Raw genomic sequence first — 26,221 nt, 5'->3', positions numbered from 1 at the left:
GGTTAGTGTGTGAGACTCTTAATCTCTAGGTTTCGAATCTCAGAGGTATCCGAATTTTGTTACCAATTCGAGGCTTATTTCTAATTTTTATTATTGCACTATACAGCTGCTTTTTGTCGTTTTCTCGCAAGTTTTTGCTAAGCGAAGCTTCGCCTCTGTGTCTCAAATTGGGTTAGTTTTATCAAAAAAGTGTCAGTCATAAATTGCTCTTAAAAATTCTTAGAGCTTTTAGGACATCTATTTTTGTTCAATTCGATTTTTTCAACAATGTTTTTCTTTTTACTTGAGTTCATTGATTCTTATCCAACAGTCTGCTGGCTATGTTTAAAAAACTGTCAATCAGAAATTGATATTGAAGCTCAAAGAGTGTACATTTTTTATTCGAAATCTGAATCTTGAAGTGTTTTTCAAAAAAAAAAAGATTTCTGTTTCATTTCGCTTTTTTGACTCTTTTCCAACTGTCTATTTATCGTGTTATATAATGGTGGTCTATTTTTTTGGTTATTTTTATTCAAATTCAATTATTGAATGCAGTTTTTTTGCGGTTAGTGTGTTTCTAAAAGCCGCAATCTCGAAAAAGTTTTGAATTTCATAAGATTTAAGGTGATATAGTTTTCTGAAAGATAAGCCAAGTTCTGTGAAAGTCAAGCCAAATAGCTAATTTTTTCACTTTTTTTCAAATAATTTTGCATATTTCGGTTGGAATTTATCTCAATTACACATGTACATTTGTGCAAATTTTGTATTGTTGCTACCCATAGCACATTTCATTGCAAACTTTTGCTTTTGTTTAGCTTGATCAATCGATTTTCAGATTAATTATTGCAAAAAGTGTGCTGATAATGCTGTGCTCACATCAGAATGAAGATTAGTGGTTTTTTTCTCGTTTCGGTATTTAGAGTTTCTTGCTTACACGTTCTTTTCAAGCCAAGAATCATGTGCTTCCTCATGATACTTGCTTCTGACGACGTTATTTTTTTCGTTCATATTGTGAGTTTAGGTATGACAATTATTGTGAAATTCAGTTTCGCCTCATATTCAAGTTTTAATGAACGAAATCGTTTTTCACATTTTGTATCTTTTTTTGGAATCTCGTTTTTTTTGGAATCAAATATATAAAAAATGACTTTGAAGTCTTTTGACAAGTGCTCAAATTATAGTTAAAAATGATGACAGTAAAAAACGCGCTGAAGTTATTTTTAAATCTGTATTTTACAATGCTCAGGGAGTTTTGAAAAACTGCAAAAAAGATGGGCAGCCTAGCAAACGGAAAGTAGTTTTGTAGATTTTTTCGAGACTTCTTAAATGACTTTGAATATTAAGTTCGAGCTTTTCGTACTCATTCGAGATTTTTTGTAGCAATTCTTTGTGTTATATTACTCTTTTTTTTCCGACCCAACCGGCATACCTTAGTACTCATCAAATGGGTGGCAATCTGCAAAGGAGTTTAACATTGACATTTTAATAGCATGTGTTGAGTGCGCTTCATTGGTGGCTAATAAAGCAAGACGGTATGGCGCTGCTGGCAACACAAAGACTCCAACTACAAGTCGGATGTTGGATTCCCTTGCAGAGGAATTTTTCAGAGGTTTTTTATTTGTATCCATTTTAAAGCTCCAATTAGCTGATTTTTTGTGTGCAAATCTCAGCTTCGCCTCTGTGTAAATACTTAGTGTAAGAAACTTCCAATTGAAACTGTAAAGGCTCAATTGAAAATCGCTTTCCAATGTGAAAATTGCGGGAAAATACTTTCGGGTTGACTAAGCTGCCAATTCGAGCTTGAAAACTAAGTAATCAATACGATTTAAATTCTAATTTCATCTCTGCTGAATTTGTTTTCAATACTGTTACGTAGTTATTTATCTGCAGTTATTTGAAGAACTTGTAGTTTCTGCTCCAAGTCTTTGTTCTTCTTATCAGCCTCTCTCAGTTTCTTGTCCACGTACACCATTCGGTCTCTGGCAAGAATGAGTCCAGTCTCTGCACTCACTCTCCGGATGGCGTCTTGCACTTTGCTAGTGGACTGTTTGGCGAACCACTGCGAACATTTCTCCACTATATCCTGCATGTCGAATTTGTCGGCGCGCTCTGAAACAGTTTTTAGTTGATAAAAACAGTAGCTTGCCAATGTTCAATGTTGTTAATCATTTTTTGTCTAAGAATTAACCGTTTTGCTACTATTTTGCGACTGTCATTTCCGGCAGAACAACTTTTTAGAGGCGTTTTCCAGGAAAAAGTAGTGAATTTTGGTCACGCTAATTTTGATCTTTCGTAGTTGGAATTTTGATTTCTTTTAAAGTGATTTGTTATATCTAATCCTTCTGAAATGCTCATAAGTGCACATTTTCTTCGTTGAAATATCTGCTGAGCAGAAAATTTGGTCGATTATGATCATATACTGCATAAACAATGAAAATTGATTTCTTAAAATATAGAAATAACATATTTGAATTTGTACCGAAAGTATTGGTAACTCTTCACTCCAGATTTAAGAAATGCCTGATATGAATTCTCAACTCGCTGAGAGAGAAAGCTGAAATGGCGCAAAAGACGTGAATGACTTATAGGCTCGAAAGTTGATTTTAATTTTAAGATTTCCCAGGGGCATGATAAAATTACCTATTGATTTCATTGATTTCGTTTTCTCTAGTTTGGCTAGTTATATGAATACAGTATTCTTGAAATTTTGGTAGCTTCAATATGATTTTTTTGAAAGTTTCAATAAATGTCAAATCTTTTTTTGGACTTTTTCACTTTTCCGTGTTGATTGACCTTTTTCCTGTGCGAGTTAAAGAACTTGAGTTAAACGTAAATTAAAAAGAAGTCTCAGCTCTGCATATGTTGAGAAACTGTTCATTTAAAAAAAAAAAACTTAAGTAAAAAACCCTTAGAATTATCTTTCACTGTTTCATTTTTAGATAGCAAAAAAAGATTTACTCGCATTATTTTATATATTTTTTTGTTTTCAAGTGTGAGCTTAAGTTTTTATTTTTTTTGAGTCGTGTTGATTTCTTAATTTTTTTAAAGCTTTTCATAATCAATTTGATTTTTCCAGGTTTGACTTTTGTTTTTTTTTTAAATCAATTCAAATTCATTTGCCAAAAAGAAGGCAAATTACGCTTTCAAATAAAAAAAGTACAAAGTGCGCGACGAAACTGATATTGCTTTCCATCTTACCGAGTATCTGTGTCATGTGGTTTACTGTGCCTCCCATCCTTCCATTGAGTTGCTCGTCTAGTTTGAGTTCGATGAATGACCGCACGCGTGTTTTGATTGTCTCAATCTCAAAGGCAATGGCACTCGTCATCAACGAGTCTACGTTCGAATCTGTGCAATGAAAAAACGTCCTGTGTAATTTTTGACACCATTTCATCTGTTTTGTAAACAACTCGTGATTTAAACTGGGTTATCCAGGATTTGTCTAATAAGTTTGCTCTACGTTTTAAGTTTATTCGAAAACTGCCTTTCTAATCACCTGTCGAGAGTTTTTGAAACCATTTCAGCTTAAACAGCTTTATTCACAGATTGACTGACTTTTGGTCATCTCCATCTGTGCGTTCGTATATTTCGTAGTTTTTATATTGGTTGAAAATTTACCAATTCCAATTTTTGTATATAATTCTTTCTGTTTTTTTTTTTAAATTATTTGGCTCGAAAGGTTTAGGCTTATTATCAAGGTTGGGCTTATGGGGGGACACCCCTTTCAGGGATCCGACCCAAAAAAGGTCGGCATATTTTTTTGAAAATCCCCCCTCGAGAAAATCCTAGATCAGCGCTTGCTTATAATATATCGGCTTGAGGCCTGTTTTTGAGCCGTTTGAGGAGCAAAATGGTTTTGTCTAAATATTTTGAGGGGGAATTTTTTGAGTTTTAAAGTTGTGCTTTAAAAGTAATTTTTTTTGTTGCAACGCTTGTCTGCTCAAGAACTGTCGGCTTTGTTACCGCTTGGTAACTTTTGTTTCGACATAACTTTTTATTGGCTCACTTCTTGGCATTTTTTCTTGATAAGAGTTTTCATTTAAGACAAAATCAAGACAAAAGTAGGAAAATTTTTGGTAGATCATTTGTTTTTGATTTGCTTTATTTTTTGATATTTTTTGAATCGCCTCTTACCATCTATGGGTTTGAAACAAGGATATAGACACTGGAATAGCTCCCTTATGTCCTCCAGTTTGTGTCCCTGGAACTCTATCTTGTTGTCGTCTTTGTGCACCACCAGCATCAGTTTCTTCCACTGGGGACTGAACTGGGCCAGGTACTCCCTAGGTCAGCTCAATTTCAAGCTGCGGTACCATTTAATATATATGGGTACTGCGGAATTTGAAGTTTGAGCTGCAAATTTGCATGTGTAAGGTTTATGTTTTTGAGTAATTTTTTTGTAAATAAATTAAATTTATCAGTTTTTGTTACGAGTCTATTTTGATTCTCTTTAGAAAAGATAGTTTGAAACTTATTTTTGTTAAATTGTGTAATTTACTTCAAACAATTTTGTGTTTTTTCTATAAGAGTTTATCTTAACTGTTGTTAATAGGCAATTTGTATAAATACGCAAAAATGTCTTTAGGTCAGATCAATTTGTTGTTACATTTTACAAAGTCTACATCCGAAAATGATCGCTTGCTCAAGGTTTCCAGAACATCTACCGGTAGCATGTTTAGCGTAAAAGGCCACACGTCTTTCAGGGATTCGACACTCTGACCACCCAAGAGTCTATTTGGGCACTGCTTTACTGCATCAATTTTTGTAAAACGTTTTTGACGCCAGAGTGTACTGTTTTTTTTTCTTAAGCGAGTTTTTGGTCAAAATCTTCCAAAAGCTGCGAAATAATTATTTGGCCATTTTTCGTGAACATCGTACGTCCGCGACGGCCACCTACCTGTGTACTCTGAGTTTCTTTCCCTCAACTTCAACAATGAATTTAGCTGTCTTGTCGTCTTCTGCCTTCTCAAATGTGGGGTACTGAATTTGGTCTAAAGAGAAAGAGGAACATTAATTTTTGATTAACTAGTGATTTCTGCTATTTTTCAGTCAATTTTTTGGGATTTTAATTTTTATGAAAATGATTGTAACTGGGCTTTGTGCATACGGGGTGATAACGTTCGCGGCTCTCTCTCAATTTCGATTCTTGAATTGTATTTCACCAAATCCTTTTTTGGCTAAGCTACCCCTTTAATTTTTCTCAAGACACATTTTGCGTCAATATGCCTGAATTGTGAAAGACGTAATTTTTAGTTCAAACCTTCCAAAAGGTACATCAGACGTTTTTAATGTTTGGATATTACATTTTAAATTTTGAGTTTTGGTAGATCTAGAAATATAAAAACAGTTCCCCAATAGATAAATGACTACTCGAAAAACCGGCTCCCGCGTCAAAAAACGCAACTACGTGTATTTTATTTGATGCTTACCTTTTCCTTTGGGTTTTGCCATCTTAAATCGAATCAAAATAAAACGTTAAGAATTTATGAAACATATTACACGCACATTTTTACGTGCAAAATTTAGAATGGTTTTCAATGATGGTAATAATGAATAAAGTTGTTTATGACTACTACAAAAATCGTGAGATAATTTTCTTACATCTAGCTTGCTTTAGTTAAGACGTTTGTTTTATTCATCAGTTTTTTAGTCAAACATATCAAATCACTTTTGATAGATTTTCCGATTGCGTAATTCAAGAAAACGGTCTACATCTTTCTGACTAGCCCTACATCTTTCTGAATTCCTCGAATCTCTTTAACTATCCCCCCCCCCCCTTAACAAAAGGGGGAGGTTGGTTACTAGGTACAAAATTCAAAAATGCTTAACCGTCGAAATGGTTCACTATAGAATGGGAGACCAAGGGGGTTGTGGAATATATAAAGATATTCATATTTTCGAACCCCTCGCCGACCAAAAGGTTCTTCACCTTCTTTGGTACTATTTTATCCGACATTAAGAGAAGACTATTTATCCACGAGGGAAATGACCAACATACGAGCTGTACAGCTCATGACGGCGAATCGCTGTTAGGCTTCTGCTTAAGAATTAAATGCAGTTTTTTGGTTATTTTTCTGGGCTGGGTAATGTTGCCTCACCCTCAAGCATCGGATTATGGTGGGCCTCGAACATCCGACCTTTCGTTTGAGAGGCGGAGACGTAACCACTTCACCACCGCTCCCCTACTTCGCCACCGCTCCTCGACATTCATTTTCTCCGTCCGCCCTCTGGTGACACGAAAGAGGGTATTGTTCATTAGTTGACGATCAACACGACCATAAACGACGGAATTGTTCGATTTTTTGTTGCAATTTTTTTCACTTGTCTAAACTCGAATCGCCTAGTTGGTATTAGTTCTTGAGAATCATTTTTATTCTTTGATATATTATATTCTTGTTGAGTTTGACCCTAAAGGGTCTAATTAACTAGAAGGGGGATTACGTTGACGGTTGCGTATCTTGGAGTTGACTTGGATGTAGGCTTTTATCATGAATTTCAGACGTCATTCTTCGCGTGTTCACTTGGGCAGACTAAGTCGCTCTTTTTTGAACCCGACTCACTGGTTTGTTAATGGACCACTTACCATTCTCTCTTAATTCTATTTTCGTTCTGATCTAGTTTCAAAGGCTACAGGTTGGAATATGTTCCAGAAATAATAGCACGCAACCCCTAAAATTTAGTATCTAATTCAATCTAGTATAATGAAGAGAAAACTGGGCACATATTTTGACTCTGCCGCCAGTGTTTTTTTTTAGTCGAGAACAAACAATTAGCGCGTTGAGCATACAAATATTGAAAAGAAAAGCGACCTCATATTATTTAGAAGACATGTTATTTCATTTGTTTTTGCGACAATGTGTCATATTTGAACGAATCACTACGTATGCAGACTAATGATACCATTAAAGATAAGTCGAAGTTTCCATTTTAACCGATTTTAGTTTCGCTTTTAGGAAAGGACCCAACCTCATAAAACAGCTGAAGAAGTCTCTCTCCAAGAGTGGTTCTTTTTCGAGGGACTCGCAGCCGAAGCTAGCAGTGACGTCGACTGCAAGGCGGAATAGTCGAGATGACGACTCCGTCTCAGCCGAGAGAAACAACGACAGTTCGTCGTTCGGATCTCGTGAGTAGAATAAAATTAAACTTACCAATGTTTAATAAAGTTTAACATTGATGTTTTGTTGAACGGCGGCCTGCCTATGACATGTGTAAAAGAAAAACAGTTGCAGTTCGTTAAAAAACTTTTCTTTTTGAAAAGTGAATGAAATCACAAAACATTTCATTTTTTTGCTCAATTTAAATTTATTTTGTTCCGAATAGCACTTACAGGTGAGAAGGAATGATATCCCGTGATATTTTTTCAGATCAAATTAAAAGTGTCAATGAACGAAATGAAAACACTTATTGAGGATGTATGGCTGTTTAATGTTTCCAGAAAAATGTCTTATAAACTAAGTTGAACAAATTCATTTGCAAAAAGGAACTTGCGCTCTTCAATGACAAAAGTGTGGATAATAAAATACATGCTTGAATAATTTATGTTCAAATGAGTTCGTTAACAATTTAATCACCAGAATTTTTTTCCATTGTTTTCTTTGTGTTATAGGTTTGTTTTGTCATTTCATTATCGTCCTAGAAGTGAATAGACCGTTGTCTCAATTTGAAAACTTGCTCAATATAAATAGTTTAAAGTCATGCTGTTTTTTTTGCCTTTTAATCTTATTTTTTATATATAAAATCGCAAGTTTTTTCTTCACCTGGCTTAGTTGTGTCAAATGTATTTTTAATTTTCCATAAGTGATAGAAAAAATTACACACTGATCCAGTTTTATCAAATTTGGGTAAATTTATTTAATAAGTGTCAATCATAAATAATTCATGAAATTCAAAAAACGTTAAGGCCATTTTTTTTTCATTGAAATTCGAAAATTTAAGTTTTTTTAAGAAATACGTCAGTATTTGGTTGTTTCCTCTGGTTCATTGACTCTTTTCGAACTGTTTGTTTGCTTTTCTTTTGCTTTCTCGAGCAAAATTGATTAAACTTTCTCGCATTGACGTAGTTTACTACAAAAGACTCTTGAAACTCTAGGTTATATTTGTTTTGAATTTTTGGAAAAAAAAATTCTGTCTTCTGGAGTAAATAGAAACTTTTTCAACCACTGTTGTTTGTTTTAATTTTTTTTTGGCTAGTGTAAGCAACGAGCATCTTATCTCTGTATAGTTTTGTTGTTTACACAAGTAACGAAAGCTTGTGTGATAGTTTGAACTATCTTTTTTCCAACCTAAATCGCAAATATTAGTGTTCATTTTGAAAATGTTCATTTTGATCAATAAACAGCTATTAAGTACAGCCAATGCTAAGGATATTATCACAAACTATCATATTAGAAATAGCAATTTAGCTTCATAGGTCTGTAGCGTAGAGGTAGAGAAGGAGATTCGCAGCAAAATAGGATGGTTCGAGCCTGGGAAGGGTCTGATGTTTTTAATGAACTTTTTCGTATACTAGTTAAATTGCGTCCGCTCTTTAAGTTGTGGCACGTTATGGTGGCTAGTGTTGGCGATGTTTTTGAATTGTGAAGCGTCTGTGGCTGAGTGGTTCGTGCGTAAGACTTATAGTCTCTGGGTCGCAGGATCAAATCTGACACGCAGCCAAATTTTCCTTAAAAATCCTGTTTTTTTTCTCTTATTTTTCAGGGCTTTTTCTTATTTCACTTCATAGAGCTGCTTTTTTTTTCGTTCTCTCGCTAGTGTTTGCGGAGCGCAGCTTCGTCTCTGTATTTAAACTGTGGTCAGAACACTCTGTGCTACTTGCACAGAAACCGGCTGTCCTTGTTCCCTATTGTTTTGGCTTTTGTATGCGAAATGCATTTTCTGTGTAATGATTCTGGAAAGACCGGCTGCCAACTGATCTCTCAAAGTAGAATTGGAACAATAGTTTATGGTGTGATAAAAATATTTTTGATTCAAAAATTGGTGTACTATATTGAATGAAATTTTTCACTGTGAACTGGTTTAAGCCAATAATTTACTTTCCAATATCATAATTGTAAGTTTCCGTGAATTTTTCCTTTTTAGCCAGGGGCTTGTTTTTAGACCAATAAACCCACAAAACATATACAAGTCAGGACGGTAAGATGATCCTTCAACATTACCATTTTTATTACAACACCGTTAACATTTATTACCTGACAAGAGGGTTGGCTTTTAGTGCACGTTGCTTTGCTTTCATGTCTTGTTTGAACTTGATGCTATTTTGCGTTTTCACATAAATTGCATATTTGAAATAGACCAAATTAGCAATTTTTTGATAGATCAAAGTGGTCAAAATTTGTTTTTTGTTCATTAAATGATTTTTGAGACTTCATTGTAAGATTCGAGCCACATTTTCTCAGGTTCTGCATTCATTGATGAAACGGCTGGCAAAGTGTCTAGTTTTCCGAAAGATTTTCGATTTTTTTTTTCACCAAGAATGTTCTTTTTTTTCCAGTATCTGTACCCAGTTATGAAAACCATATCACTCATTGCAAGACTTAGGAAAGAAAATACATAATATTTTGACTAATACTAGCAATTTTAAACAAAATTTAGCGGCGTAACATTGAAAATGTCATCAAATATGTACCAGTGTTAAAAATTCCTATTGCTATTGAGTTTCCTCGTCTTTGAAATTAATGTTAAAATCAAAACCGTCAAATCAGTCAGTTTTTATCTATTTTTAACTTTTATCTGGCAGATTAACAAGAAGCATTTTCTCCTGAAGTATTTCTGTGAATGTCTGTTCAAGCTCTGAATGTCTTCTTTATTCATCTTCAGGAATGGCCACTTAAAAACCTATTTTTATTCTAGTCCACCTTTATACAACATTCTTAAGTGAATGCAGTGGAAAGTTGAAATTAATCTGTAGGCGAAGTGAAAGGTGCTTTGAGCTGCTTCCAACTCTGTGGTAAAAACTGCAAATGGTAGAATTGGCCAATAAGCCGAAACTTTTACAGGATGAAATTGTCCTTTTGGCCATTGAAAAATTACCAATGGAACATTTTTTTCTCAATTAGCCTGGTGATTTCAATGAGGTTTTTTCAAGTTTTGGTTTAGTGATTTCTGCATTACTTAAATGTTTTTGGCTAGACTTGACGGCTTATTGGTCTGTTCCCCAAAATTCGTTTAATTATTTGCAACACTTGTTATCACTCGAAACCTATTTTGGTTTTTAAAAACCATATTGCGAATCCCACCCAAACCCAATCGAATTTTCTCTATGAAACATTTGTGTCACTTTAAACTCCTATTTTGGGAAGTCTTTTAATGAACACAACCTGAAAAAATTCCGCTGAGTGGTTATGAATATGGAAAAATTGAAACTGTTAACCGAAGAATAAAGCAGTGTTTGTTTCCTGGTTTTTGATACCATTTTCGTGTTATATTACTACAAATGGACCATTTGATGGGTGTTTCATCAGGGCCATTTCAACTGTGAACAGGAAGAAAATTAGTTTCCCTGTTCAATTTTCTTATGTTATTTGATTTACTATACTGTTGAAAACCTGTATGAGATCATTAAATCTACCGTGAAGTTGACGTGGTTTATCTTTATTCACAAGTGATGAGTTAAGCAGAACGGTTTAAAAGTCTTCAATCAATATTGTTTCCATTAAATTATAATTGAATCCGGGTATTTGAAAAAAGTTAGTAGAAAAAGGAACATGGAAAGAAAAACTGAATTTGCTTCGGCTTTTTATGGAACTTTTTAGTTTAAATTCAGTATTTTTCCAGTTCTTTTGGTATATTGAATCAAATTAAATGATGAAAAAAAAAGATTAAAAAATTATGAAAAGTCGAAATAAAATCTGTCGATCTTTTTTGAACCGTTCTGCTGTAAAACCAGTCGGCTAATTGGCGTCTTTTTTCTGTGCAGCGCCTCATAATTCTGTTCAAACCTGCACCAAATTATTACAAAAACGCTCTCAATTATTCACAAGATGCCACATTTTGGCAGAAAAAAATCCTACGATTTGGTTAATTTTACAAACAGTTTTGATATTCAAGGGTCCGATACAGCAAACGACTCACCGAGACTTGTGCAAAAGGGGTACTACACCCAAATTGACGATCCAATTCACGAATCGAGCGATAGTCGAACCCTAAGTGCGATACCTTCACATTTAATACCGTCAACTTCATCTGCTGGTAATCAGAGTTACCCTGGAAATAATCAGAATAACCTTGGATTACCGGAAGAGTATGCGACAATATCGAGGAAATTTAGAACGAAAAAGCAGGAAAAAGACAGATCGTCGTCTGGAAGTACAAAAGAGAAAGAGCATTCGTCTTCGGCGAAGAATAGATTTATGAGTAAATTTGGAGGCGGCGGAGGTGCGAATAGCAGAGATAACTCGAAAGAGTGTTTGCTAGATGGAAATGGCAGAGGACGAGGCATGCAGATGGAACAGTTTGGAAATTTGAAAAACTCGGAGGCTCCGAGGAAGTCGATGCCTAATGTAGCATGTAAGTAAACTTGTCTTGTTTTTCTCAAATACAAACATTTATTCTTATGTAATTCAAAAATCTTGACATTAATTGCTCAAAATGTTCACAAATTTTGACAATTAATTGCTAAATAGAATCAGTGCACATTGAAAACCAGAGTGATTTTGCTTGCGTTTCTCTATGAGTTTCCACTACCTCATAACCAAATCCGTATTGTTTTTGTTGCCTTTAAGTATCAAAAAGTTGAAAGTCAAAGAAAATTTTATCATTTTGTTAAACGTAACATGCAATTTAATAGTTTTTTTTTCGTAACCGAAAACGAATATTTGACAGTCATACTTTACTAATTTAACTATGGTGAGAGGAACTGAGATTTTTAAAAGCGTTCAATGAACCGAAAGTTGAGTCAATAAACAGAATGAAGTATACAGTTTCGCAATATAGTCAGTTGTTTCCTGGTTTACGGATACTTCGATTTACTGAGCGCTTATTGTCGATGTTAGTTTTAATTCATACCTAAATTAATGTTTTTTTCTATCCCCTTACTATCAGCAAGCACGCAATCGGTGCTTAATCATCAAGTTCCCCCAACTACAATACTGAATGGCGTCGCCGTCTCGACCTCGGCTTTAATCGAGCCAGTAGTTGTGAGACGCCGCCATTTTGCGGTGCCTCCCGTAAACAAGCACGCGCCTAATAGGCCAACGACCTCGAAACAATCAGGTGACAAGAAAGGTCACAGAGTAAGTTGGCACGACGGCTTACCGCAACCGTCAATATCACATAGTTCGAGTTACCACAGTGGGTTGATGAATAGAAAAACATTCTACGAGAGCGGATTTCCAACGTCGCCACTAGCCGGTGATGAGCATTTGGACTGAAATATGAGCAGAATTTAATTTTAATTTTTGCTATACTATGGTTTAATTTTGACCAGACAATGTTGTAATCGCTAGTTTTTTTCGTACTAACAGCTAGCTGAATAAGATGGCTTTTTTTCCCTTTCCTACATGCATCAAAGTATGGCTTTTTCATTTCTTATGCTACTTCTGAAACCTTTTGCTTCATCATTTTGCTTCGTCTTAATTGCTTTCGTTTAAAAAATGTTGCCTTGTTATTCTTGTTGTTTCGACCAAAGCGGTTCATTCAGAAGCACATTCAACTTCCTCTTCTTCATATTTCTGGCCTATGTGTTTTACCTGTACCCTTTTGTTTTAGAAATTTGTCAGATTTTTTTTAACAGCCGCTTGGGTATGCTGCTGGCTTGTTTTTAAGATTAATGAACACAGTGAAGACTCCTATATACGTCTTGGTAATTTTTTTTCAGGAAAAATTTTGTTCACGCACATATTTGATTTTTTCGGTTTGAATTTTCATTTTTTTTTCTAGCTCAGTCCAGTTCAAGGCAAACTCCACTATCGAACAGAAAAAGTGTACAGGTCGCGAAAAACGAACAGTCGACTTCGAATTTTGAAAGTGGTACAGTCGACTTCGAGTTTCGATTGTGGAATGAATTTATCAGATTTACCAGCGAAACAAAAAATTTTACCTATTGATTCAGTTTTCTCAAATTGGTTTTTTTTTTAATCAAAGAACTCAATCATAAATTTTTCTAGAAATTCAAAGAGCTTTAATGCAATCTATTGTTCTCTTGGAAATTTGAAAGATTTTTCAAAAGAAACCAAGTCAGAATTTGTTTTCTGTTTACTTGCGTTCATTGACTCTTTTTAACTGCCTGAAAGCTATGTTTGTTGTAGCGTTTCAATGACCATGCTAAATGAAAGATCATGAAATGAGAGAATTTATGACGTTTTAGTAACGAAAAAAAAAACATTTTACTGAAACTTTTGAGAGCCACTTATAATGTAATTTCTGCTTGCGATGATTTTCCCGATCAGCACTAATTTTTCCAGCAGAGTATCGTTGTAGTTTCAATGCAATTTTCTGTTAATCTTTTTTTCATTTCCATTGTTAAAACGAAGGCAAACTCCACTATCGAACAGCAAAAACAAAATGGTCTCAACGAAAAATGTGATGAACTTCTTTTTTCGAGAGTGGATTTTATTTTTCAAATTTTGCAGCGAAATCAAAAATTTACCTATTGATCCAATTTTTTGAATTTGGGATAATTTTTGTTTAAGTTGCGGACCTCGGCAATTTTCTTTGTAGATGCTAGTGTTTTTGGTGTATTCTTTCAATTTATAAAATAAAGAGCCTTGGCATTTTATATTTTTGTTTTTTTTTTGTTTCGCCTAAAAGCTTCATTTGGACTGAATGTTTTCGGCGTAGTCACTTTAATAGGTGTCGCTTCAAAGACAAAAGTTTGTTGATAAAAAATTGTGTAGTTTCAAAAGCAAAGAACTTTCTATAGAAAAGCCAGCATGGTTTCGGTTGAATTTGTTTTTCTCTTGACTTACCCTGCCAAATCCGAGATTAGGTTTTCTTCATCGAGAGAATAAATGTTCCTGCATAAGCTGCGACTCCCAAATTTTGGCAGGGAAATCAGTAAAAATCAAGAACAAATCCATCTCTTGACCGTTGTGTGAGAATTTTTTTCATTATTCTCGAAAATTTCTTGCCACATCTGAGATTAAAAGCTAAATCGAAAGAACAGATATTGGGCATCTACCCGTCATTCGGCGCATTTCTTTGCTTTATAGAAAAAGCGTTATAAAACAGTAAATTCAAGTTTCATACTTTTGAATGTTTTCTGGAGGAAAATTTTCCCCAAAATTACCCAGCTAAATCTAAGATTAAGAATTCAATTACGAGAACGAGTTTTAGGAATCTTCCGTAATATGCGACGAATACCCTTTTTTCCTGTTGATTATTAACCATTCACCTTCCGCATCAGTAACACATATTCTGAGGTGATTTCAATTATTTCTCTCCAGTTTCAGCTGGGCCACTAGTGTTTGACTATCTACATGAGCACAGTTGGGAGCACGCAAGCCTCTCAATCTCTAGGTCCTAGGTTCGAATCTGGCGTATCGAAAGTTTTTGTTTTTCAGGGCTTTTGTAGGCTCTTTCTTTCCCTTTCTTTTTTTTGAGTTTTTTTCCCGCTTGCGTACGCGAAGTCCAGCTTCGTCCAGCTTTTTTGGGTTTTCAGGAAAAGCCTCAAATTTGATTTTTCGCGGTTTGGCATTGATTTTTTTTAAACTCAAGTACATTCCTTATGCTAAAAAAGGCAAAATCTACTATCCAACAGCAAAATATAAAGGTCGTGAAAAACGTGATCGACTGCTAATTTCTAAAGTGGATTTTTTGTTTCAAATTTTACAGCGGTATAAAATCTTTAAGATTTTGATCCAATTTTTTCAAAATTAATTTTTTATTTGTCAGAAAAGTGTCAATCACAATTTGTTCTGGAAATTCAAAGAGCTGTAATGCCTTATTTTTTGCCTTGTTTCTAATGTAATTTTTTTCTAAAAACAAATCAATTTTTTTTGGTTTTCTGCGTTCATTGGCTCTTTTCCATTAGTCTGTTAGTTATACTATGCTATTTAGGACTTCATAGACCGCTTTGAAAGATTAGTTTATCGCAGAAGCGAGCTTGACAGCTTACTTTTTTTTTTACCACCACTCCGTTTTTTCCAGAAATCCCAATTTTAGCGCAAAGTTTGAATTTTTTTACTTGAAAATCTTATGCAAATTTTATCGATGTATAGTTCTCAAGGTACAATTTTAATAATGTTGTACTTTGTAAATATCAGAGCTCATGTGTATAGAGGTTTTCTGAACTAACGAACATTTTTTTTGTTACTGAAAGTACTTTTGCGCACTTCTAAGGTTGGTGATTTTTTTTCGATGAGACTCGAAAACTGAAAAAAAAATCATTAGCTTATAAACACTTTTCCAGCTCTGTTGGCTGTTTTTTTTTGCTTAAATGCTCATCACTGGCGTTCTAAGAAACGACAATAACCCACTCAGTGTCAACTATGTGTCCTCCGTCTAATAGTGACGGAAGGTTTCCTGGGTTCATTGACCGAGAGTTTGTGACTACAATTACTCCCCAGCATTACCAAGTGTCGCCGCAATGTGAGATGAGCGAGGCCTCGTTTACTTGTTCATTGGGTGGGTTGGTTGGCGGAGGTTTCCCCGCAAAAAAATATTTGTTACTGAATTTTGTAGGGAATTCGAGTGAAAATTTGGACAGGAAGTTAAACCAAAAAATGAGAAATTGAGACGACCTTTATTTCAATCAACGAAGTTAACAAAGTGATTCCAAATAATTTAGTTGAAATACACTTTTTGGTTTAATTCTTTTTTAAGCGAAGCGGATTATGCGTTCGTTACTCGCAACTGTCCTTTTTTCTTATAATTTTTTCCGATTATTTCCAGATTTGTAAATATGGCCTAAATTTCTTGTATGCTGTCGTCTCAATTTCCTAGCTCCAATTAAAAAAAAATCCTCACTATGATATTCTGAAACATAACTTCCCATCAGAATGCAAGCGCATTGGATGCAGTTTGTAAAATTGGAGTCAGATAACCAAAAGAGAATTCATTTTTTGTTTCCTTGTATCGGCCTGATCTGGTTTCAGTTTTGCTTGCAATGCATCTTAAATGGCCGTTTTTTGAATGAAAATCAATTAATCAATTCAATGTCCATTTTCATACCCAGGTACTTTAACAAAACCTTTCAAGAGCTTTGCTAACTATGAAAAAGATGGAAAAAAAGAGTTCCGAACCAAGATTGTGTCAATATGTTTTGTTTTGACTGAAATAATGTTTCGAAAATGATTTCCACATGAAAATACTTGTATGAGTAGTTGTTCTGTAGATGTTTCTCCAATGGAAAAATTTTAGCTGGTTAATGAGTCTTTAGCACCATAGCATGGCAGAAAACGTCTTTTTTTGCTTCCTCGCAAAGCGGGACTGCTCAATATGCTTATACAGCTTAATTCTCCTCAAAAAAGTTTATTTCATTAAATTGGAAGATTCAATTGCTAACTTGTCTATATTAGACTACATAAGAAACAAGCTTGGTTGTTACTTAACGAAGAAATCTCTAAGTCGTCAATGGCAACTTCACTCGTATGAAAATTGATTCAAAAGTTGTCAGCTGATTCAATGGGTTAGAGCTCGCAATCGATGGAATTTTTTTAGAAAACTCTTTTTCTGTAAACATAGCAATCGTTAACATGTTAAATTGCATTCAATCCATGTAAAATGTCCACAATCTTCATAAGTCATTATCGAGCACTGTTCCTATTCACTCCGTGTTCACGCAATGAATTCAGTGCACGTTCAAGGTCATTCAGTGTACTAAATGTGTCCAACTGAAATTGATTTAAGCTCAAGGACGTAGAAATAAAATTAGTAGAATTTACGCAGAATTTATCGGTATATTACTCAAACGCCTTTTCTTACACAGATTTGATCAATATTTAAGATCTTCTTAATAAAGTAATTTTTAACTTAATTCCAAAATTTTGCAAAAAAAAACAAAAACAAAAATAGCTTGCTTCATAATCAGGTTTATACAGTTTTTTTTTGCTATGTGCTTGTCAACAGAAAGATATAGTTTTTATTGGAACAATTGCAGAAAAAAAATCAGATGTGAGGTCTTTCAGATACTTCAGACCGAAACTGAAAATGCATTTTGTAGGTCATAGAAGTTCAATTTCGAATTTCTTTCGGAGTAATAGTTTTATATCGGCAATTTATTTCGCAAACATAATATGAAGAGCGTAAATACAGGAATACGTAAAACAAATTTACGAAGTAGAAAAGACTCAACCTAAGTGTTCTCCAAACCTATTTTGGGCTTTGTCTATTTGAAACAGGCTGTACGAAAACTTAGTCAATATGGTTTCGAACTTTAGAAAGAAATTCGAAGTATTTGTTGCTCTCCAAGATACGAAATGGCTGTTGGAAGTTTGCTAGCTTTTAGATAATAAGTTTAGTTGATGTCTAGAATGATGACTGAAACGCATGTGCAGCGCAAAGCTGACGTATAAGGTATTTAGTTAATTATATAACTAGAATTATATCATAGAATTGAGTAAAACTTTGTTTTTGCGTTGTTTTAGATTTAAGAGTGAGCGAACCAAACAGTGGTCATGATAATGCAAATCAGCCTCAGTACTCGAGTAATGACAACAACAATAAGAAGTACAGCCTAGGTTCGAATCCCACCTCTGGCCGAGGAGGGGGAACTCACAATGGAAACTCACATGGAACGTCAGCTCCGTATGGGGGTTATATGACGCCTGGCGATGCTAGTTCTGTTGCCGAGTCATCAAGTTCAGGTATAAATGTCTTGTTTAATTATAAGTTTCGAGGTAGATATTTTTTCAACAACACCACCTATGATAGCTAGTAAGGGATATCCACACCAATTATTCAACTCATGACAATGTTGAAAGTGTACGCATTTGAATTTTGTAATGGGTTCCCAATGTGAAGTAAGGAGGGATGGTATACGCGTTCTCCGTTGGCGTTATGAAACATTGATTTTCGGTGAAATGAACAGGCTTCAGTGAAAACATAAATGGATCACAAAAGCTTTGAAATTCTCAATTGAAGTCATGATGAATCAAAAGTTCTGGGGCTGCCAATAAATGCGCACACATTATGATTGAGTGTTGATTGTTTGAAAAGATGTAATAAATAATGGTTTCTAGCGAGAAGAAATCGCAACAGAATCGACAAGATTCTTCGACCACAGTCTTGCATTGGTAAACGAAATCACGTTTTTTTAAACTAACTGTAAACATAAATGTGAAAGCGCTCACTAAATACTTTCTGTAGAGTTTTATTTCTCTTTCTGTTTTATTCAAATTAATGATATCATTAGTGTTTCGCTCTCTTAAATTAAAATTTTATTATCTTGTTGATTTTTCTAACTCGAAGTGGGGAACATTTTATCATAAAGTTGTTTAGGGAGCTTTAATCACTAGCTTTTTAGGCGTACGATTCTATTTCAACCTTTTAAGTGACATAAACGAAGACAATTTAAATTTAGTTCGCACTCAAAGTTTGACTTGTGAGTTCACTTCAAATTAAATAATGTGCAAGTAGCGCTAAAAAATTGCGAGTATTTTCTAGTTTCAAAAGTGGATGTTATTTAGATTTCCCAGCAGAATAAAAAATTTGCCTAATGATCCAGTTTTCTCAAATTTAGTTATTTTATCAAAAAGAGTAATTGATAAAACATTCAAAAATTCACTCATTTTTTGGTTTTCTTGTTCCCTAATCTTTTTCAATTTCTTTGTTTTTGATTTTGTTCTATGATTTAACAGACGCTTTTTTCATTGTATTTCTTTTAACCTGACAGGTAAAAAGTCGTCCAAAATGAAACGAACTCGAAATTCCTTGCGAGGAAAATTCGAAAATCAAATTTCGAGTACTGGTGGTAAAACCATTAAACCGCGCCCTGTTACAACTATGGATTTTCCGGAAGACCTCGATCTTAATTCAGAGGACTTCCGGAACCAAATGCTTGGTATCCCAAGTCCAGTTCCAGAAGATGATCACGGATCCAGAACTCCGGCAAAAGGAACCTTGAAACAATCACGAAGTCATCCGAACCTACGAGATATGATAAATAGGATCTCGACTAGTATTAATCCAGGGTCGAGCTCGAATTTGTCAACTAGCTTCAGATCAAAAAACAAGAAAAGTACGAAATGTGATCACGTAAACGGAGCACGTGAATGAAAATAGTCGTGGATTTGTTCGCTAGTTTAATTGTGACCACGATGCGAATGATTTTAAACCTAAATGTGATCAGTTTATCACTAGCTAAATTGCCACAACGTCATTTTTTGTAATCACTCGAATGAATCGGAATGCATTGTACATTAACGCTTGGTTTTTAGCAGTATAAAGGACTTGAAATTAGTGCTAACTGTGTTACATATTTTTACCCTTGCGATAAGCAAGGGTATTGCAATCTAGTACAAGACTTTTTTCCCATAAATAAACTTATTCACAGAATGTTCAAAATTAGAAATGGTAAATTTAGGGGGCGCTGCTTATGTTTTGTGATTTTTAGTAAAATTTTGCTTTGTAATTTTTTCCGATGCTAAGTTCACATTATATTGTCTTGGCGTTTTATCAAAACTAGCCTTATTCGAATTGATAGATCTAGTTTTTCGACATTTTCGATTGTTTTCCAACTTAGCGGCTTTCTTGTTTTGTATCGCAAGTGGTGCGAAGCTCAACTTTGCCTCTGTGTATATTTTGTTTCGTTATTTTTCAGCTATCTTGGCTTTAGATGTCTAGCTTTGCGATAAAAGTATGTCTAAGCGGCTGTGGGAAGTTTTTAACTATGTTAATTTGTTTGAGTTTTTGTAGAGATGTGATTTCAACTAATAAGTTGATTTTAACAATTAGAATAGAATGCATTCACTAATGAGCTTGTTCTCACAAATATGCAATTTTTATAAAAAGTTTTGAAAAAATTTATGGGTGTTTTTTGAAATATTTGGTAAATTTCAGGAGAGAAAATCGCGTCAAGTGATATACACAGAACAAACAGTTTGGAGCGAACAAAATCCCCTTGTCTTTCAATCACAATTCCCCCAAACAACAACCTATATGACCCCTACAACGATACATCCCAAGTGAAGCCACGAAAACGTACTCCTGGCTCGGCTCATTCAGGCGAGAGACCGAAGTCGGCTGTTACTCCTATCGGCTTCGCGGCCATGGGACTGAATGGACGCGATGAAACAGATGTGGATGATAAAATCTCGTTGGAGCAGTTTTTAAAAGAAAGCAATCGCAGTCCAAAAAGCAGGGTGAGTTTGTTGAAGTTTAAAAAACCAAAACATTTTCAGGCTTATAACATTAATGATTTGGCACGTAAATAGCATTTACAATAACTCTATGTAATTTTCAGACGTCTATGTAAATTTATAAAATGTTGGAAAATTGTATTTTGTAATAATGGATTAAACATATCAAATCTGGTCCCTCAAAGAAATATTTTTCCTGGAAATCTGTTGAGGGTTCGATGTTTTGTTCCCACGTTTTGAATTATCTTTCAATCGACAAAGGTCGACTTAGTGATTCAAATAATGTCTTCCAGGCCATTAGTTGCTTGTGGATCCTACTTACGTATCTTTTTCCCCTGTCATCTTAATGATGCGTATGACAGTTCCATTTTTCAGTTCTGTGGTATACAACTTGCTTTTGAAGAAACGAATAATCAGATTTGAATAAGCAAATGATTTATTTATTTGTCTTTCTTCTAATCATCTACTCTCAGCCAGTTTAAAGCTTCCAAGTACTAACTAAGTCATTACTAATACAGCGACCCCTTGACAACGAGCGGGTCGAACTAGGTGGACGTATAGTTCCCCCTCACCTGCTAATCGACCAACTTTTTGACCCTACATCGCCTGTGGGGTCAGTGACCTCAATGACCTCACCAACAGAAGTAGAGGGGGGTTCGAGTCCGTGTGATGACCCGGACCCCTTCGCTCCTACCCCACCCCCTAGAACCCACTCTACTAGAGCAGGGTTGGTCCCGGTTGACCATTTGCACATGAATATCAAGGTGAGCCGGATTACGAGTAAGATGGAGGTTCAAGTATGAAAAATGGGCCCCTAAAGTAGTTTACGGCACCCAAGTATCATAATTACATCGTGTTCAGTGGTATCATTAGATCTGATTTGAAATCTATCTGAAAGCTATCGATCATATCGCGTTAATGAGGGAAAACTTTTTCTTCTATTCTAAAAGATCCATACAAGTGTTTAGTTTTTTAGTCAATTGTTTTTACCAGATTTTGTAACTTGTTTTAAAAGATCGTTTTATCTTCAAACTTTCGGACTGGCTATTTTTTTAGTGGTCAGGAGCGAATATGGCCTAAGGCTAAAACTTATTCTCTATTCTCTTGCTAAAACAAGAAAAAAAACGAAAAATGAAAAAAAACTGGTTTTTATAGGTTTCTTGCAAAGTTGGTCCGAAAACTCCGCGCTACTTGTCTCCCTAAACCGGCTATTGTTTCCTTCTTAAGGCCTTATCGTGCATGAGTAGGGTCAATAGTATTTTGCAGCTGTTTTAAACTAGCATTCTACCCAATATTTTGGAACTTCTCATTTTTCGATGCTCTTTTGTTTTATGCCTTCATCTAATTCACGCGAACCAAGATCATTTTTCTCTTCTCTATCTACATATAAAGATTCCTCATTTTTTCCATTTTATTTTCGAAATTCTATTAGATTCTATCATAGAACTCAATTAAATTTTATATCTTCTTTGCGTCATGTTGTTTCTCTCCTCTATTTGGTCATTTTAACTCAGCTCGAGATCTTTTTCCTTTCACCGCCACTTCCATGCTCGTGTCATCTTTCATGGAAACTCAACAACATGAATAGAAGCTATCGTGCGTATTAAAAGGTGGGAAAAAGGAAAAAGTCACAATTTTTAGCATTATATTTCAGTCAGAAATAGTAAAAATAAACATTGTGTAAATTCAGTTTGATTTCAGAGGAAATACCAAGAAGCAGTTTTGAACAATGACAAAGACGCTCTCCGTGAACACCTCTCGTGTGATGAGATAGAGGACGAACCACCCGACTCCTCCCAGAAATCACCTGCTCTAATTCCCCGACAACACTTAATCCGACAGGTGATGATTGTATTGAATGTTAAAAAATCATTAGCTTTTTAAGAGTAGATGGTCGTAGTTCAGACTTTTATATATGTCGCGTTGATTTTTTCCGTTTTGTTTTTCGCAGAAAAAGTCTTAGTTTTGTTCAGGCTCAAATTCACTTTTTCGAGGTTTGACTTTGTTTTTTTTTAGTTCAGTTCATGTCTTCTATGAAAAAGATGGCAATTTCCACTATTGAACAGCAATGGTCACGAAAAACGTGGTGGACTTTTAGTTTCGAAAATGGAATTTATTTTTAAGATTTCTTTTGTAAACTTTTTTTTCTTTTTTTTTATTCAGTTGTCTCAAATTGAGTTGATGTTATCTAAAAAGAGACAATCATAAATTGTTTTAGAAAGTCAGAGAGATTTAATGGCATCTATTTTTTTTTCAATTCAATGTTTTTTTTCCAACTTTTTTTAAAACAAGTCAAGGTTTTTTTCTTTACTTGCGTTCATTGACTCTTTTCCAATGGTCTGTTGGCTGTTTGAAAATTTTAATGAATATTTGGTGATATATTACAATAGGTGGCAATAGTCTGTCTTTACTAAAGAAAAAGTGCTCTCAGCGTGATTTGAACCCATACCTGTGGGCATTGAGTCAAATGTGTTAGCCACTGCACCAATTCGTCTGAACGGAAAGTTAGATGGCAGAATTCATTACCTGAGCAGATTTGCATTACCTATTAGGCACAATTATATGAACTGAAAGCAGAAGATAAGATACAACGTTTCGACCGGAGAAACACAGTTTTGATATGAGTTTTAATTCGTTTAATGAGGTTGTCAAAAACAATCTTAGCGCTCCCAAAACGTTATCTCCAAATAAATTCGTCAAGATGAGCAGGAAGCCAGTGATCAATAACACCGTTCATAGCTTTAAATTTTTTTTGGCTTGTCCCACATTGCTTCGATATTATTTATATGAACGCCTGTGATCGGATCCTTAAAATTTTTGCAGATTCGTAAAGAAACTAATGGTATCAGTCTGCATAAGGAATGTAAGAAGATCAACCATCTGACCAAGTTTTTGCTCCAGATTACCTCTAACTGAGTTTCAGCCCTCTGTCTTCATTAAATTCCAAAAAACCGAAAGCTTTCTGTTTGATCATTCGACTGCGGTTGTGTTTTTGCTTGGCTACGACAGATGCGTCTATTTGAATTGTTTTTGAGTTTCTGAGTTTTGACGGGCCCTTGAACAAGTTTTTCTAAATAAAGCATGAAAATTTACTGCCGTTTTTGAACTAACTTCAAGTAGAGTGGCAACTTGGCAAAGAAAAAAAGCTAAGTTACAATAATTCGAATCGATAATTTCGAATTTTCAAAAATTGAATTTTTTTCGCAGATAAAAGTTTACGACAACGACTGTTAACGCATCGCCAAGCAGATTTATCTATAACTGGCTTGCTCTCACAACGCATTATGGACCCACAAATTGGACGGGGACAATGGCGTGGCCTTTTCAGTAATTTTATGCGAAAAGTAAAAACTACTGCCCTCATCATTTTTAATTTGATTCACGAAGTCGAAAAATATCATGGCTAACAACTGCTATTGAATTACTTATTCTCGGTTGTGAGCTTAAGACTTAAGTTTTTACTGCTCAATTCTGAGACCGGTTGCTTTAGTGGTAAAAGCATTAGATTGAAGGCCCATTTTTTGAAATTACGTTGACTGATCATTTTTTAAAGTTTCAGCGTCCGAGAGCATCACAACAAAGTGACAATCAGCATGGATCTAGTCGTAGTGTGAACAAACAACATAGATTGTCGCAGCCGAGCCCCGATTCCACTTTCAGATCCGATGTCGAAGGTGGCGCAGGAACTTCTTTGTCAGGTTAGTTGTTGTTATATTTGAGGATTGGCATTAAAAGAAAGTTGAATAGTTTTCGTCTCGACTGATTTTACGGAATCGACATTCACGGAAAATCGACAGTGGCTTTTGCTGTCGCTTCAAGGAATCATTTTCAGTTTTCTTTTGTTGCATGTTATTGCAGTATCGTTGAAAAGGAGATAGATTTGGGCTAGATGCCATTTTTTTCAGTTCTAAGATTGAAGTATTTAACTGGTTTGTTTTAGCTGGTTTTGAACAAACTTTGATTATTTTTTTCCGATAGGTTCCATTGGCCACTCACCTCAGTTCCAAAAAGTAATGATGACCTCTCCTGGCTCAGCGGGGGGATCAGGTCATGGAAGAGGTCAATCTCCCCAGCAGAGAAGCAACCCCTCCAGTGTGCCCATGGCACGCAGTTACCATGGCAACCTGTCTGGGTCTTCGATAGGTAGTGATGTGCTAGATAGAGATGGTGCATCCAGTCAAGGTCAGTAGTTTCAATTTTGTTGAATATCTGAGTCGAATATTTCAATTAAGTTTTTATCCAATTTTATGAAATGCAGAAATTTACTCTGAAGCTTTTTTTCTGGCGAATTGAACGCTGTCTTTTGTCTTGCAGTTAATGCATAAGGTTTCAAGGCATTAATCAGCAATGTAGACAAATGTTTTGCATGTTCTTAGTGTTATAGAAAGAAAAGGAAAATTTTTTGTACTTTGTCTAAAAATTTTCATTTACTTTTCTAAAAATTTTCCTTTACCAAATGAACTATCTCGCGACCTATTTTAATTTTTTGTATCTGATTTTGCGAGGTAAGAAATAAAAATTATAATTTACTTTTTATTTTTATCGACCAAATGAACTATCTCGCGACCTATTTTAATTTTTTGTATCTGATTTTGCGAGGTAAGAAATAAAAATTATAATTTACTCGAGAATGGAAGGCAAAGTTACTCCTATTTCCAGTGTTCGGAACATAGGAAAATTTATTAATTTTTTTCCGATATAATTAGAGTGAGGGAAGTTACTTAGTGTAGATCTCTTGCAATAAATTTTTCAGTCATGCTCATGTGAAATTTTCATAATTAACTTTGAATAACCAGAAATCCCTGGAATTCATTTTTTCAAGTTGTATATTTTATGTTAGCTGCATCAGCGAGATTCTGATGATTTCGTCTCATGGTTAAGGTGAAGTGAACATTGTGAACTTGTGTACGTGACTTTAATCTCAAACTGCTTCTTATTTCAAAAAATGAAATCATACTTTGTAAGACTTTGAAGTTTTCGGATGATGACTTTTCTGTTCCAATGCAGTCAATCAATTATTTCTAAACAATCACTTCCGAATTGATGAATCAAAATTCCTACCATAACAAAATTCGAATATTCATAACAACTTTTAAAAAAAATTTATTGCTGCTTTAGTCGCTGTCATGTGTTGAGCTCGCGGATTAATTCCCTTACGATACAACCCCCTATCCTCCCCCTCCCTTGTAAAACTCCACGGGATAGAACCCCCAGGACTAAACCATCCTGGGACAAATTACCCCAGAATTTAAATCATAGACTCCATATTTTGGACTTCCTTGTTTATTTCTAATGAGCCAGATGATCATTTTATTTTGCAGAAACAATTTATTTAGCGATAAGTTTTCATCCAAGTAAGTTAGGCTTTAAAGTGTTAGATAATATTCATTGTTTAAGTGCATTGTTATCACGTTTTAGGCGACCCATCGCCTCTGAAATATCCTCCATCCTACTCCCAGTCGAGCTCTTCGTGGGGCAAGGCTGGATCCCGCTCTGGAATAATTGGATCTTCATCTCAACCGAATCCAAAACGAAACTCCCTCGAAAGTCAAATCAGCGCACCATCCATTGGCAATCAACCGCCTGTTACTTACCCCAGAAGCTCAAGTAAACATGTATCTTCAAGCACAGCTAATAATTCATCTTTAGGCCAAATGAGCTGTAGAAATAATGTACCTTCACCATCAATTTCAAACTCTAATATTGCTTCTGCAGCAAATATGAATAGAGGATCGAATCTCGCACCCGCCAATAGACCTTTGCCACCAGTTCCAAGTTCTCCTGAAAGTGAATTGCCCCAAATGGAAAATAAATCGAATACTTCTCCGCCGACAAAAGAAAACGCAGAAAGTTCGACATCGACCAGTGAACAAAATAAGAAAAATGCATCATCTGTGTGGTACGAATATGGGTGCGTGTAATTCATTCAATTGTACAGTATTTATTGTCTCGAAGGAAACTATAATTTAATTTATTGCATCAGTAACACTAAACAAATGTTGTTGATA

At 35.0% G+C, this 26,221-nt stretch overlaps 2 protein-coding genes across 11 annotated transcripts in view; one reads left to right on the top strand and one right to left on the bottom strand.

Annotated features, from left to right (window-relative positions):
- LOC134855421 (girdin-like) overlaps positions 1–26,221 on the top strand; it is a 64,395-nt gene that overhangs the window by 36,982 nt on the left and 1,192 nt on the right. For 4 of the 10 annotated variants that reach the window (XM_063871936.1, XM_063871935.1, XM_063871934.1 and 1 more), the window contains 13 exons: positions 6,933–7,102; positions 11,026–11,484; positions 12,019–12,327; positions 15,376–15,540; positions 17,502–17,720; positions 18,096–18,149; positions 18,749–19,093; positions 19,915–20,216; positions 20,732–20,977; positions 21,915–22,055; positions 23,773–23,911; positions 24,192–24,395; positions 25,632–26,124. In XM_063871936.1, coding sequence (XP_063728006.1) covers positions 6,933–7,102; positions 11,026–11,484; positions 12,019–12,327; positions 15,376–15,540; positions 17,502–17,720; positions 18,096–18,149; positions 18,749–19,093; positions 19,915–20,216; positions 20,732–20,977; positions 21,915–22,055; positions 23,773–23,911; positions 24,192–24,395; positions 25,632–26,124 — 3,246 coding nt within the window. Of the gene's footprint in view, positions 1–6,932; positions 7,103–11,025; positions 11,485–12,018; positions 12,328–15,375; positions 15,541–17,501; positions 17,721–18,095; positions 18,150–18,748; positions 19,094–19,914; positions 20,217–20,731; positions 20,978–21,914; positions 22,056–23,772; positions 23,912–24,191; positions 24,396–25,053; positions 25,095–25,631; positions 26,125–26,221 lie in introns of those variants that run through there. The other 6 variants (XM_063871944.1, XM_063871939.1, XM_063871941.1 and 3 more) reach the window with 6 other exon arrangements.
- LOC134855499 (uncharacterized) lies at positions 1,821–5,621 on the bottom strand. Its single transcript, XM_063872037.1, has 5 exons — positions 5,409–5,621; positions 4,877–4,970; positions 4,114–4,262; positions 3,178–3,327; positions 1,821–2,088 (listed from the first exon to the last, which is right to left on the bottom strand). Exons 1-5 carry the CDS (start codon positions 5,428–5,430, stop codon positions 1,856–1,858), a joined length of 648 nt encoding a protein of 215 aa, XP_063728107.1. The 5' UTR covers positions 5,431–5,621; the 3' UTR covers positions 1,821–1,855.

Source organism: Symsagittifera roscoffensis, chromosome 10 (assembly GCF_963678635.1).
Source record: "Symsagittifera roscoffensis chromosome 10, txSymRosc1.1, whole genome shotgun sequence".
NCBI lineage: Eukaryota > Metazoa > Xenacoelomorpha > Acoela > Convolutidae > Symsagittifera > Symsagittifera roscoffensis.
Note: the sequence above shows the minus strand (reverse complement) of the source record. Positions and strands in the feature narration are given on the sequence as shown.

Bases quoted from the DNA above. Each gene is read 5' to 3' on its own strand.
- LOC134855499 (XM_063872037.1), bottom strand. From the start codon at position 5,430: ATGGCAAAACCCAAAGGAAAAG. The intron at 4,971-5,408 runs GTAAGCATCAAA...CTTTCTCTTTAG, and splicing joins GGCAAAACCCAAAGGAAAAG to ACCAAATTCAGTACCCCACA. The intron at 4,263-4,876 runs GTAGGTGGCCGT...GAGCTGACCTAG, and splicing joins AAGAAACTCAGAGTACACAG to GGAGTACCTGGCCCAGTTCA.